At 46.2% G+C, this 13,655-nt stretch overlaps 1 protein-coding gene across 1 annotated transcript in view; it reads left to right on the top strand.

Moving 5' to 3' along the window:
- LOC132249655 (syncytin-2-like) overlaps positions 1–13,655 on the top strand; it is a 21,926-nt gene extending 8,271 nt beyond the window's left edge. Inside the window, exon 2 of the mRNA XM_059725288.1 lies at positions 10,932–13,655. Within this exon, the coding sequence (XP_059581271.1) occupies positions 12,007–13,023 (1,017 nt within the window). The 5' untranslated portion in view covers positions 10,932–12,006 and the 3' untranslated portion in view covers positions 13,024–13,655. The remainder of the gene's footprint in view (positions 1–10,931) is intronic.

Raw genomic sequence — 13,655 nt, 5'->3', positions numbered from 1 at the left:
CCTTAAGTAGAAATTATCCCATTGCCCACTGGATTAAAGGATTGCAGGCCTTGTGAGGCTAAGGTCCAAGAAACTGCTGCCCTCAGAGTGCTGTGTGACGTTGCTTGTTAGAAAGCTTTAGTGTTCTGTAATAATACCACGGGGGCAGAGCTTTGCCATGATCATACCTAAGCTCTTCTCCCTCGTGCTGCAGATGTGATGACACTGCTGTCTGTGAGGTTTCTGGTGCAACCCCTGGAGTCAGCTGGTGGAACGTCCAAGTCCAGGCTTTGTGACACGTGTGTCTGGGCTGATCTCATCCTAGCAGATGGGTCTGAGAGGCAATTGACTGCAGAAAGGAAACTTTCTGGTTGTCAGCTAACAGGCAAGGTGATGCTGTTGCTCTTCACAGTGACAGCTGAGAGGGGACATCAAATAATGCCCCTGTTGTGTCCTGAAACTTTGCAAATCACTGTGTGCACTGGACCAGGAAAAGGAGTCTGTAAGCAGTCAGGTCCAGTGCTTGTTCCACCTATGACGGGCCTAGGCAGATGTCAAGGCAGGAGGTTCTGGTCATGCTTTCCTGGTACTCCAACCGACTACTCCAGGGGTTTTCAACCTTTTTTCGTTTAAGTACCCCCAGTGGCTGGACATGGAAACTGAGGAAGCTTCAGAAGGTGGAGAGGGATCAGTAGGGTGGAGGGGATGCCAGTATTATTCATGGGATGGACAGAGACCTCCACATTCCCCACTGCACTGGGGGAGGAGATGTAACCGTCACCCGTCTGGAAGGCTGAGAAGTAGGACTGTGCAAAGCTTCGGTCCGTGAATCAATTTGGCGGAGATTCAGTCCGATTTGGGGCTGGATCTCCAAATCTGAACTGAATCAGAGGACCTTTTAATCTCTCCAAATCGAATCAGATCCCTCTGAATTAATTCGGAGAGATTCAAAAAGATTCTGTGATTTGGACATAGACACAGCTTTAAATGTTTTTTCTACATAAGTCTAGGTAGCAGACAGCTCATGAACACTGCCATGCAGGGGCACATGTAGCATCCCACAGGAGCACGGGGGCGCTCCCCAGCGCACTCGGCAGCAGACCCAGAAGTAGACCAGAAGCACTTCCGGTCCACTTCTGGGTCCGCTGGGTAGTGCACTGGGGGCCCTCCTGCATCGCCCCAGCTTGGTGACTGGTGCCTCCTGGGTCTGGGGGGGACACCCAGGGTCTGCCCTGAGGCTGATCGCAGAGCCGGAGGGGATGGGGGGCCCCTGATTGGCTCCCCGGCAGACCCAGAAATAGACTGAAAATACTTCTGGTCCACTTCCGGGTTCACCACTGAGCACGTAGCATAGCGGGGCACTCCTGTGGGACGCTCCATCACAGCGATCATGAGCTGTGCTGGTACCTCGAGGTATGTACAAAAATATTTCAAGCTGTGTTTATGGCCGAATCACTGATTCTCTGAATCAGCATCGAATCTTCAGATTTGGATTTGCCCAAACCAAATCGGGGACAGTGATCTGAATCAATTAATCGAATCCCTGTCCCCGATTTGGGCCAAATCCAAATTCGAATCATGCAGGGCCTGTTTTGCACACCCCTACTGAGAAGGCCAATGAAGGCCCAGGTTGTCCTAGTTTGGAGAAGAGGGAAGAGACGCTGGATCTCCGGAGCCATCCTTTTCAAGGCAGTTGTCAACTCCCCATTCGGTTACTTCTGCAAATCCAGAGCCCTTCTGTGACAAGCTGCAGCGATGACCTCCCCTATGCAAAGAGTCTGCTGCCATTTGAGCAATGGTTCATTTCAATCAGGATGTGAAATGTCATTTCTTGGTGTCACTGACTCTTTTAACCAAGCTTCTGTTTCTTGGCTGCATTTGGGCAGGTTGCTCTTCCTTCATTACCAGTCCAGTAAGATTTGTCCTTACTGGAAACACAGAACTTCCAGCTGCACAGAACGGATCATCTGACCCCTCCAAGGCAAAATACGGTATTAACCTCTTGATTATCCCTGGGTCTCCTTAGAGATGCCATGCTGTGCTATTTCCAGGACATCTTGATCCCCAAATCACATCTCTCACGTAAGCATCCCCTCCGTGCACGCTTCCATAGCACTCTGGCAGCCTAGACTGGTAGCGGGCCTTGAACCCCACTGAAATCACCAGATGAGTGTCCTGATATGATTTTAGGACTTGGGCATCCTGAATGTCCCTTGTGTATCTAGGCCGTGTGGCGAAAGCCAGCCCTGGGCCTGGCACAAGTCCTGGCCGACTTGTTATGGTTCCCCACGCAGAGCACTGTTTCCCAGAACTGCTTGCACCTGGATTTCTATTTTAAATCCAGCCACAGTGAATGTGTAATCCCACTCCCAACAATGGGCCTCCCCTTCCCCAGAGTTCCCACACAGGGTAATAGGGCGCGTGTGGGTGTGTAAGTAAGATTAGACACACATGCACCTAATAAATAAATAATATTTATGTGCAATATGTTGACACACAATGAAATAGCCCCACTTGTTAAAATATACTGTGCAACCATTTTACTAGTTGACCCTCACAGCACCACTGTAAGAAAGGTATGCAGGTATACAGCCTGAAGAGTGAAGGGTGAGCTCCACTTACAAGGTCATGACAGATCACTTCTGTATTTAGCCAGTACAACCTAATTCAGGGCATTGTGTACGTGTGTGTGCTGCATCAGGAGATGCTGGACAAACAGGTAGTAAAGCAAGCTCCAGGGGTACAGAAGTAAGTGTTGTAATGTTTGGGCTTAATATATACTTTCAGTGCCTGAATATCTTTTAATGTCCCGCAATATTCCCTTTACTCTGTGGGCAAGTATGGTGGCAGCTGTAGCAACAGCTCAAGGACTGTCTCTTCCTTCCAATCATCTTTAGGACAGACTGCTGCAGGAAGGTCTATTCATAGTATATTTCTAGGCCGCAGCTTTAGTGAATCTTGTCATATTGAATGGAATAGTTTGAATGTTTGTAATGGTTGCCCATTAGCCAGTTTCAGGAAGAAGATAAGATTTATCTCCTTATCTAGGTCATTGTTTTGGACTACGTGTGGAAAATCCAGACTTTGCTTAAAGTTTTAACTCTTGAATTTTATCTTTAGAAGTCTTTTACAAAGAGAACCTAACAATGATTCTTAAGCAAATATCCTGAGTTCCGAGAGATCAAACCCTAGGACCTTTTGACCAGATTGGTAAGAAAAGGTCACTTGTAGTGGTATGGAAGTTCCCCAAAGTAATTAAAATGATCAACAAAAGAAACTAATTACTAAGCAAAAGAATCTGTTGAGTAAGATCCGAGCCCAAATTTGGGGGTAATGACAGGTTTGAGTAGGAGTGGCCCAAGACGGTAGCTCACTCAATAAAAACTGTAACCTACTGTCCCAATTTGGAGGTGACTATACTTGCAGAACAACGAAGGAAGAATCGTAAGTGTAGGCCGGATCAGACCGATCACCTGAACCACCCTCTCCGTGAACACGAATCTCTTAGTACACGCTGAAGCTGCAGAGCGCCCGAAAGGGACTGAAGGAAGGGGACTTATTCCTATCAGTATTGCGGCCAGCCCATTGAATTGTATTGCTGAGGCGAGCCCATTGAACCGTACTACTGAGGCCAACCCATTACATTGTACTACTGAGGAATGAAACCATATTTAGGTGTTTGGCTTCTCAGAATTCTAGGATTGTAAGTATAGTATGAAAATAACAGTATTGATTCAAATTTAACTTTTAGTTGTAATTGTAGTTGTTTTTGTAATACTAATTCTTATAGCATTGTTTGGGATGGAAGTGCATTCGGAGCATTGTTTCTGATATACGTAGTTATTGTGTTCTTAATGTTTGTGGTGTTTCTTAAAGCTAAGCAGTGTTATATAAGTAGCAAAGAATTTAAAAATAAAATTGTGTTGTATGAATTAAGCGTGTAATCATTGTGAAATCTGCAATCAGCTAACTACTCCCCCAGCCAGTGCATCAAAACGAATCAGTAAATTGTGTGGGATTTTCTCTATTCCATAACCCACTAGAGACATTCAGAAGGGTCTCTTTGATCATTTTCTCAAGAACCTTACCAGGGTACCACACTGGCCTTCTTCCAGTCTTCAGGTACTTCACCTGAGTGCCACGATTTTTTAATATTTTTGCCAGTGGTTGGGCTATGAGACCTGCCAGCTCCTTGAGTACCCTAGGGTGTAATCTGTCAGGACCAGCTGTCTTTAAGGTGTCCAGCTTCTCAAGGTGATCCTTTACTAGATCAACACTGATGCTGGGTATAAATACGCCCTCACCCTGGCCGTCCCGCTTCTTGCCAGGCAGAGCAGTCCCATTGGACTAGGTGAGGGAGGTCCCACCTTTTTTCATATACATACATGCATGAATAGTATTCCAATTTATTGTGATTCAGCAATAAAAAAAATCTGTCAGGTCTCTGGGGCAAGGCCTGGGCCTGCATGAATAAAAGTTCAAATTATTGTGATTTACCAATGGAAATAACATTGCAATTTATTGTGATTCACCAATCTGAATAACATTTCAATTGATTTCAGCTATTTTTGCTGCACTTGCAAAAGTATTCACTGGATACTGTTGTGGAATCAGAAAAAATATATGCCTTAAACTTTGATTATTTTAGTTATAAGATGACATAACCGCTTTGTGTAGAATTGCTGGCTCGGTACAGTAGAACAGATAAGGGCAAGTATTTGTTCTTTGTAACTCTTCTGCAAATGCTTCGCTCACCGCGGCCTTAAAGGTAGAAAAAAAAAATATGTACAAAGTAGATTTCCAGGTGCAAGAAGGAGGTTTGTGAACTAACCCTACCTCCCCCATAATTCCCATCCTGATAACAGCAAAGAAATAATGAAGTAATATTATAGCCGCTTTTCATGCTAATTTCACTATATGATCACGTGAGTTGTAAGCGACTGTTAAAAAGTATATAAGCCTCCTGATTTTGCTCTTGGGGGGGGACCCCTTCCAAGTGCTTGGGAAATCCATGTCACTTTGGAACTCCCCCTACAGCTGTAGTTTCTTTTGAATAAAAGCTTCTGCTGACCTGACCCAAAAGTACTCTGTGTGTGTTTCCACGACAATTCCTGGTGCCGTGACTCGGATCCAGAACACAGGCTGAGGAAGGAGGACCGCAGGCTACCCCCCACCCCGAACCCTGAGGCGCCAAACTTGAGAGGTAAGAGACCTAATTCAAAATCTCTATTGGGGTTTCGGAGGAGGACTGCCTGCAGGCTTCCAACTTGGCCGTGGTAACTGGATCTGAACCTTGTTAAAACAGGTCAGTCTGAACCTTCCTGCCGGCTAAAATTTTCTGTCTGGTAAAGGATCCCATTTTGTGTCTGGTAACGTACGTTTTAGGGAGAAATTGTTTGAGGCACCTTCATCCAACAGCACATCGGGCTTGTAGTTAATTAACTAAGGCGGTGTGGGGTAGGAGGTCTGGCTGACTGAATAAATGTGCATGTGTGTGTGTATTTAGAAATATGAGCCACTGACCAGGACTGAGACTACGGTTGGGCTCAGCCGCCCCAATTCTGCCTGACAGGGCAGTTTTGAAAGCAAGGGGGCCCAACTGGAACCTCGTGACTCAGTGGACAGGGCTTATTGAATGAATGTGTGTGTGTATTTAGAAATATGAGCCACTGACCAGGACTGAGACTAAGGTTGGGTTCAGACGCCCCAATTCTGCCTGACAGGGCAGTTTTGAAAGCCAGGGGACCCAACTGGAACCTCGTGACCCAGTGGACAGGGCGTCTGAGTGATTTTGTCTTTTCCAAACCCCTCGTCCCAGTAGCTTCTGCCAAAAGCAGGAGTGAAAGGATCCCTCTAGTGTTTCCCTCCCCATTTCCATTTTATGAGCCGGTGTCGGGTCAGAAGCCTTTTGTCTGGGCAGTGAAAAACTGCGGGGCAAGGCACTGAGCGGCCCGGACATCCTAAATAAGCCTCTCCTACGTCTCCCTGTGTGACTAAAAATGGGAACAAGTCAGTCTAAACAGGTTCCTGTCCCCCCTAAGGGGACTCCGGTGTACTTTATGTACACACACTATTCTCCCGAGACTTGCAAGTACTTGGATAAGTGGAACTGGTATACTAGGGATGATCCTGTGAAACATTTTCCACAGGAAGGAACATTTGATCAGGATAAAATAGTGCACTTGAGAGGGGCGTTAGAGTCCCGTGGATCCAAAACACCACAAAACCAGTGGGACGCGTTCTTTTATTGGTATGATGAAATGTCCAAAAGGCGGACAGAATCTCAAACTAGGAGCCTAAAAGACTCTCAAGAAAAATTAAAACAGCAGTTAAAAGCTGTTCAGGAGAAATTGGCTGCTCCCCCAAATTACACGCTGGCCACCGCTCCGATGTATCCAGCATTGCCCGGGGCGCCCCCACCACCGGAGCCAGCAGAGGATATCCTTGACCTTTGTTCGAACCCTGCTCTCCTGGGACTCCCACATCAGCAACAACCGGTTCAACATCAGGCTGCAGCCCAGGCTAGTGACCCATTAGCTGAAGCTCCTTCAGTAAATCCATCCACGGAGCTTAATAGTCCAGACTCATCCACCATATCTGCCACTCAATCATCACCAGTGTGGCAATTTACTCCTGGTTCACAACCCACCACAGGTGTATTTAGAAGAATGGGAATAGGCATGGAAAGATCTCCCATCAATCTGAGATCCCGAACTGCACAAGTTTACCCCCTAAGACAAATGCCAGGCATTGGCACCGATGGACAAAATATAGTAACTGTGCATGCACCCTGGACTCCAGGTGATCTCTACAATTTAACTCAAAAGTTCCCAAAAATCAGGGAAGACCCAGAAAAATTTCAGGAAGAATTGCAGACTGTTATAAATTGTTATAATCCAACATGGGCTGACATTAATCAGCTCATGCGATCCATTTTGCCCAAGGAGACTATGTTACGTCTGTACGCTGCCTGTACTTGGCCAGATCAAAACCCAGGGATTGGCCAAGACTTTATTGACAAGAGAAATGCTTTGGTTCAGGCAGTTCTCACAATTTGCCCAAAAAAGGCAGACTGGACCAAAATAAATACCTGTAAACAAAACAAAAATGAACACCCCAGTGACTATTTAGAACGCCTCAAACAGGCATTTGAACGATACTCAGGAATGGATAACCCAGTCGGAAATGCTAAACAAGCAATAGTGGCAGCATTCGTCCAGGGACTTAACCCTAATATTGCTGAGAAAATTCAAACAGTAATTATTGGCTGGGAAACTAAAGATTTGACTGAAGTCCTTGCTGCGGCTAACCATTTTCATAACAAATTGGAACGGTCTAAAGACAGTGCCGAGTTTAAGTTAATGGCCTTACAGATTTCTCAGTTGCAGGGTCCAGGTAGAGGAAGGGGACGAGAACGGGGAAGGGGAGGCCCGGGTAGATTCAGGGGAAGAGATAGATCCTTGAGCCCACAAAACCCAGGCTATGGGAACCAATGTCATTATTGCAAGCAAGAAGGACATTGGAAATCAGAATGCCCCAACCGCCCCGGCCAAGGACCCAGACCCCAGCCCCCACCTCCACTTCCTGTCAATTTTCCCAGTGTTGAATAGGACAGCCTGAGGGACAGTGACATCATTGCTCCTTTGCTTGCTACTGACCAATCTGGTCCGTTTGTTGAATGCCTTATTTCTGGTAAACCTGTCTCCTGTCTTGTCGACACCGGAGCGTCCCGCTCCACGCTAAAGGCTGCTGAGTTTCCTTTTCTAACTTATTCTCCTGAAACTGTAAATGCTGTCGGTATAGGCGGACAACCTATCCCACATCCCGTCTCTGAACCTGTCTCCATCTCTATTGGCCCTTTGTCTGAAAATCATGCCTTTCTTCTTAGCCCCTGTGCACCTGTCAACCTTCTTGGTAAGGATTTGCTGTGTAAACTGGGATGCGTGATTTATTGTAGCCCAGATGGTGTTTACCTTGAGGTACTGGAACATAGGGAAACCGAGCTTGTGGCTTTGCTAACCCAGGAGTACTCTGATTCTGACACTTCCTTCTTGCAAGAGGAACTGTTGGCACGAGTACCTCCACAGCTGTGGTCCACCCATGCGAATGAAGTGGGGCACATGCTGAGTGCTGAACCAGTGCGTATCATCCTGAACCCTGCCAAGCCACTTCCTCGTGTCCCACAGTACCCCATCTCAAAGGAAGCTGAGGAAGGGATCAAGCCTGTCGTTTCCTCACTCCTTGAGCAAGGGATTATTGTCCCAATACGCTCCCCTTGCAACACACCTATCCTACCTGTCAGAAAACCTGGTAAAGATACGTATCGCTTTGTGCAAGATCTTCGAGCTGTAAATGCCGCTGTGTTACCCGCTTTCCCCGTGGTCCCTAACCCTGCCACTATTCTTTCCTGTATCCCTTCAGATGCTACGTATTTCACAGTAGTGGATCTTTGTTCTGCTTTTTTCTCTATCCCCGTTCATAAGGATAGCCAGTATCTGTTTGCATTTACTTATCAGGGATTTCAATATACCTGGACAAGACTCCCTCAGGGATATACAGAGTCCCCAACCCTGTTTTCCCAGATCCTAAAAAAAGATTTGGATCCTATCACGTTCAAAGGGGGGTCCACCCTTGTTCAGTACGTTGATGATCTATTGTTAGCCTCACCCACTTTAGAGGCCTGTGAGCAAGATACTTTGACACTCCTCACAGCTTTAGCTCAGAAAGGCCACAAGGCCTCAAAATCTAAATTGCAGCTCTGCAAGTCTAAGGTACATTATTTAGGGCATGATATCTCAGCAGGAGAATGACACCTTTCCCCTAGTAGAGTTGAAGCTATCCTCAACATTCCCAAACCTATGACTAGAAAACAGATGAGGGGATTCTTAGGTGCAACGGGTTATTGTAGACAGTGGATCCTGGGTTATGCTGCTTTCGCAAAACCCTTGCAAGCATTCACTCATGATACCACCCCGGAACCCCTCCCTTGGACTCCTGAAGCCGAACAAGCATTTGTGGCCCTTAAGCAAGCCCTCACTCTTGCTCCTGCTCTTGGACTTCCTAATTATAAGAAACCCTTTACCTTGTTTTGTCATGAACGGGAAGGAATCGCTTTAGGAGTACTCACTCAGCTGCACGGTGAAAAGCATCGCCCAATTGCATATTACAGCTCTGCCCTTGATCCCGTAGCTGCGGGACTTCCTCCTTGCCTCCGTTCAGTTGCAGCTCCTGCCTTGTTGGTTGAAAAGGCAGATTCTCTAGTTTTGGGACACTCTTTAACCGTTGCAGTTCCACATGCTGTGATGGCCCTTCTGCTCAAGGGCAAAACTCAGCACATTTCCAATTCCCGTCTTACTAAATATGAGAAACTTCTACTGTCAGCTGCAAATGTAACCTTAAATCGCTGTTCAATTCTGAATCCTGCGTCACTTCTGCCTATCGCCTCTGATGGTGAGCCTCATGATTGCCTGTCTATCACAACTCAATTGTTAACCCCTCGAACTGACCTCAAGGACATTCCTATCCCGAACTCTGACCTTGTTTTGTTTGTTGATGGTTCCCGTCTTAGAAATGATGCAGGCAAATTAGTTGCGGGATATGCAGTATGCACTCAGTACGCTGTTTTGGAAGCCTATTCTTTACCCCAAGCTCGTTCTGCTCAAGTTGCTGAACTCATTGCTTTAACACGTGCTTGCATTCTTGCAAAAAATCAAACCACAACCATTTATACTGACTCTAAGTATGCTTTTGGTGTTGTTCATGATTTTGGACAAATCTGGAAACAAAGAGGGTTCCTCACTTCATCAGGGACCCAAATCAGTCATGGTTGTTATGTAAAAGCGCTCTTAGAAGCTGTTCAATTGCCTCTTGCTATTGCTATTGTTAAATGTAAAGCTCACGAGAAACCCTTTGATGATGTCACACGAGGAAATGATCTGGCAGACCGTTCTGCCAGAAATGCAGCCCTTTCTGGCCCACAGGCTCCTAACTCTGTTTTTGTTTGTTTTTCAGCAGACCAGTCTCCTTTGGCTAGCCTTTCAAGTCTGGTCCTTCTTCAAAATCAGGCCCCAAAAAAGGAAATAAATGACTGGCTGCATGCAGGATGTTCACTGCACCCCGACTCTCTCTGGCGCTCCCCGGACGGCCGCCTGGTGGCGCCTAGAGAGCTTTTGCCACATCTTGCTCGTTTAACCCACTCTGTGGCCCATACGAGCAAAGGAGGAATGATTGCTACAGTACAAAGAAATTGGTTTGCCCCAAATTTTCCTTCCATGGCACAACAGTACTGTAGCTCCTGTCCCATCTGCTTAGCTCACAACATTGGGCAACGGGTAAAAACGACACCCGCAGCCCATCCCCCTCCATGGGGACCGTTTGTAAATCTGCAAATTGATTTTGTGCAGCTACCTAAGTGCTGTTCTTATGAGTACATCCTTGTTATTATTGATGTGTTCTCTGGATGGGTGGAAGCCTACCCATGCGTACGTGCTGATTCCATCACTGTAGCAAAGAAATTGCTCAAATATTTCATCCCTAGATTTGGATTGCCCCTCACAATAGATAGTGACCGTGGCACCCATTTCACAGGACAGATAGTAAAAAACATCTGCCAAGCACTCAACATACAGCAACACCTACACTGTAGTTATTATCCACAATCAAGTGGTGCTGTAGAACGTAAAAACTCTGATTTAAAAACGCGCGTTTCGAAGATTTGTGCTGAAACAGGCCTCAAATGGCCTGATGCACTGCCTATTGCTCTTATGCACATTAGAAACACTGTTAACAGAAAACATGGCCTAACCCCTTACGAAATACTCATGGCACGACCCATGAGGATGCCAGCTACACCACCTGTTGCCCCTCACCAAACAGACCTACAATTAACTGATGAAACTGTACTAAATTATTGCAAGGCATTAATGAAGTATGCCAGGTCTGTTCATTCACAGGTCCAAGAAGCCTTACCTCAACCACCGGATGTTCCCTGTCACAACCTCGAACCAGGGGATTGGATCTACGTAAAGGTCTATCAACGGAAAAACGCACTTCAACCCAGATGGAAAGGACCTTTCCAGGTACTTCTGACCACTAATTCTGCTGTTCGTTGCCAAGGTCACCAAACGTGGACTCACGCCTCGCACTGCAAGAAGGTATCACCTCCATTGGACCCCGAAGCAGCTGTATTCCAACCAAGGTTGGGATCTTTCCCTGAGGCCAAGGACAAAGACCCTCAGGACCTCACTCAGGCAAGTGAGGAGCATCAGGGTGCAAGTGCTAGTAACCTCTCCCCTGCACCCAACACCTCAGCCCAGCCGGATTCATCAGTTGAAGAACGAAGATATCATCTTCGGCCTCGAAGAAAGTGAATGCTCCCATTCGGAAGATCACCACCTCGATCAAGAGCAAGAGCCGACATTATCAGTCCTTTAGGTAACTTGAGCCCAGAGGACGAAGAAAGACTTTGGCTGCCATCCTGGGTTTGGCTGGTAGTGTTCTTTTTCTTACTGGTGCTGGTTATGTTTGTTGTTAAGATTCTTTGTCCCTCCTGTATCTAAAAATGGCACTGATATCCTTATATATCACACTTGGGTATCTCAGTATCACCCAAGGGGGGTGGGAGAAAAATTTGTATTTGCAGATCTCCCATGCGGTGGCTCAAGCTGGAAATAAAAGTGACTGCTGGATATGCTCTCACAGCCCAGCACACCTACACCAAGGAATCCCAATGATCGGAGTACCAATATCCCTCCAGCAATGGGGAACAATAAACGGCGGCTTCGTTAGACACTACTCGTTAGCTGCCCATCGGTCCGCTCCTAAAGAATGGAGGGCTGCCCCTGCTAACTGGATAATCTCCCCAAGAATAGAGGCGCCTTTCTGTTACAGATCCAACAACACCGGAGCTTATAATAAAGCCACACCTGTAGGACACTACCCTCTTGCCTAACTACTCTAGATTATAGCCCTAGTAGCACCAGTGGAATCCTGTTGGGTAACGTACCCTCCCTCAATTGTACAGGATTCATGGTCTACAACTTTTCTAAGGAACCTCATGTTGCTCTCATTGCAAACAGATCGGAATTTTACATTCACTCCAATTTTACTTCTTGTAATATGTGTCGGTCCAGCAGGATAGCAGCTGAACGTGGACCGTCCTATACGATGCATATCAATCGAAAGTGCCGGATAGGGCACAACAACTGTCGAGATTTGAGTACCCTTTCTGCCCCAGGCCTTTACTGGCTCTGCGGAAACAGGGCTCATAAAATCTTGCCCTGGAATTGGGTGGGGGCATGCACTCTTGGACGTGTTATCCCTGGTTTCGAAATGCATAGTGCAATATATCTGGAACAAGTAAACAATTTCAACCATCACATGAAAAGGGCGGTTAACCCCTTAGCTACCAGAAACACGGGGTTCCATCGATTTGTGAGAACCTTCATACCGTGGCTTGGAGTAAGAGAATTGGAACTAGCCATAATTAACATTTCAGCCACAATGGAAGCTATGGGAAATGCCACTGCGGATGCAATTCAGGCTCTGCAAAAAGAGATCTCCCAGATCTCACAAGTAACTATACAACACCGCATAGCCCTAGATTACCTATTGGTATCCCAGGGAGGAATATGTGCCTTAATAAACTCCACCTGTTGTGTCTATGTCAATCAGGACATGCGAATCAAAACTGACATTCGCAAAATCCGAAATCAGTTAAGGGTCCTACATCAAGTGGCCTCAGAAAATACTGACTGGGGTCTAGAAGAAATGTGGTCTTGGCTAACCTCCTGGCTCCCAGATTTCGGGGCCCTTGGCAAGAAAATCCTGTATGGAATATTGTTTGTCTTGATAGTTCTGATAATGTTCTATGTCTTAATGCAACTGATCCTCTGCTGCGTGAAAGCCAGCAGGGGAAGCTTTAGCAAGGCAAGAAAACCCACAGCAGAGTCTAGAATAATGGTGTTACAAAAGTGTGAGCGGATTGAAAGAAAACATGAAAGGCTGCATGATGAAATAGAGGGGCTCATGAGAATGGAAATTTAAGGCTAAAGTGAGACTAAATAGTCTCAAAGGGGGGGGGGGGGCTGTGGAATCAGAAAAAATATATGCCTTAAACTTTGATAATTTTAGTTATAAGATGACATAACCGCTTTGTGTAGAATTGCTGGCTCGGTACAGTAGAACAGATAAGGGCAAGTGTTTGTTCTTTGTAACTCTTCTGCAACTGCTTCACTCACCGCAGCCTTGAAGGTAGAAAAAAAATATGTACAAAGTAGATTTCCAGGTGCAAGAAGGAGGTTTGTGAACTAACCCTACCTCCCCCATAATTCCTATCCTGATAACAGCAAAGAAATAATGAAGTAATATTATAGCCGCTTTTCATGCTAATTTCACTATATGATCACGTGAGTTGTAAGTGACTGTTAAAAAGTATATAAGCCTCCTGATTTTGCTCTTGGGGGGGGACCCCTTCCAAGTGCTTGGGAAATCCATGTCACTTTGGAACTCCCCCTACAGCTATAGTTTCTTTTGAATAAAAGCTTCTGCTGACCTGACCCAAAAGTACTCTGTGTGTGTTTCCACGACACTATCATTTAATGAAAATTGTATTGCCTTGTTTGCATCCCCTTCCCCAAATTGTTTGGCATCCCTGTGCCCAGGGCAGATGCACCCCA

The sequence above is a fragment of the Alligator mississippiensis genome, chromosome 1 (genome assembly GCF_030867095.1).
Source record: "Alligator mississippiensis isolate rAllMis1 chromosome 1, rAllMis1, whole genome shotgun sequence".
Classification (NCBI taxonomy): Eukaryota; Metazoa; Chordata; order Crocodylia; family Alligatoridae; genus Alligator; species Alligator mississippiensis.
This window is presented reverse-complemented; position numbering and strand designations above follow the sequence as displayed.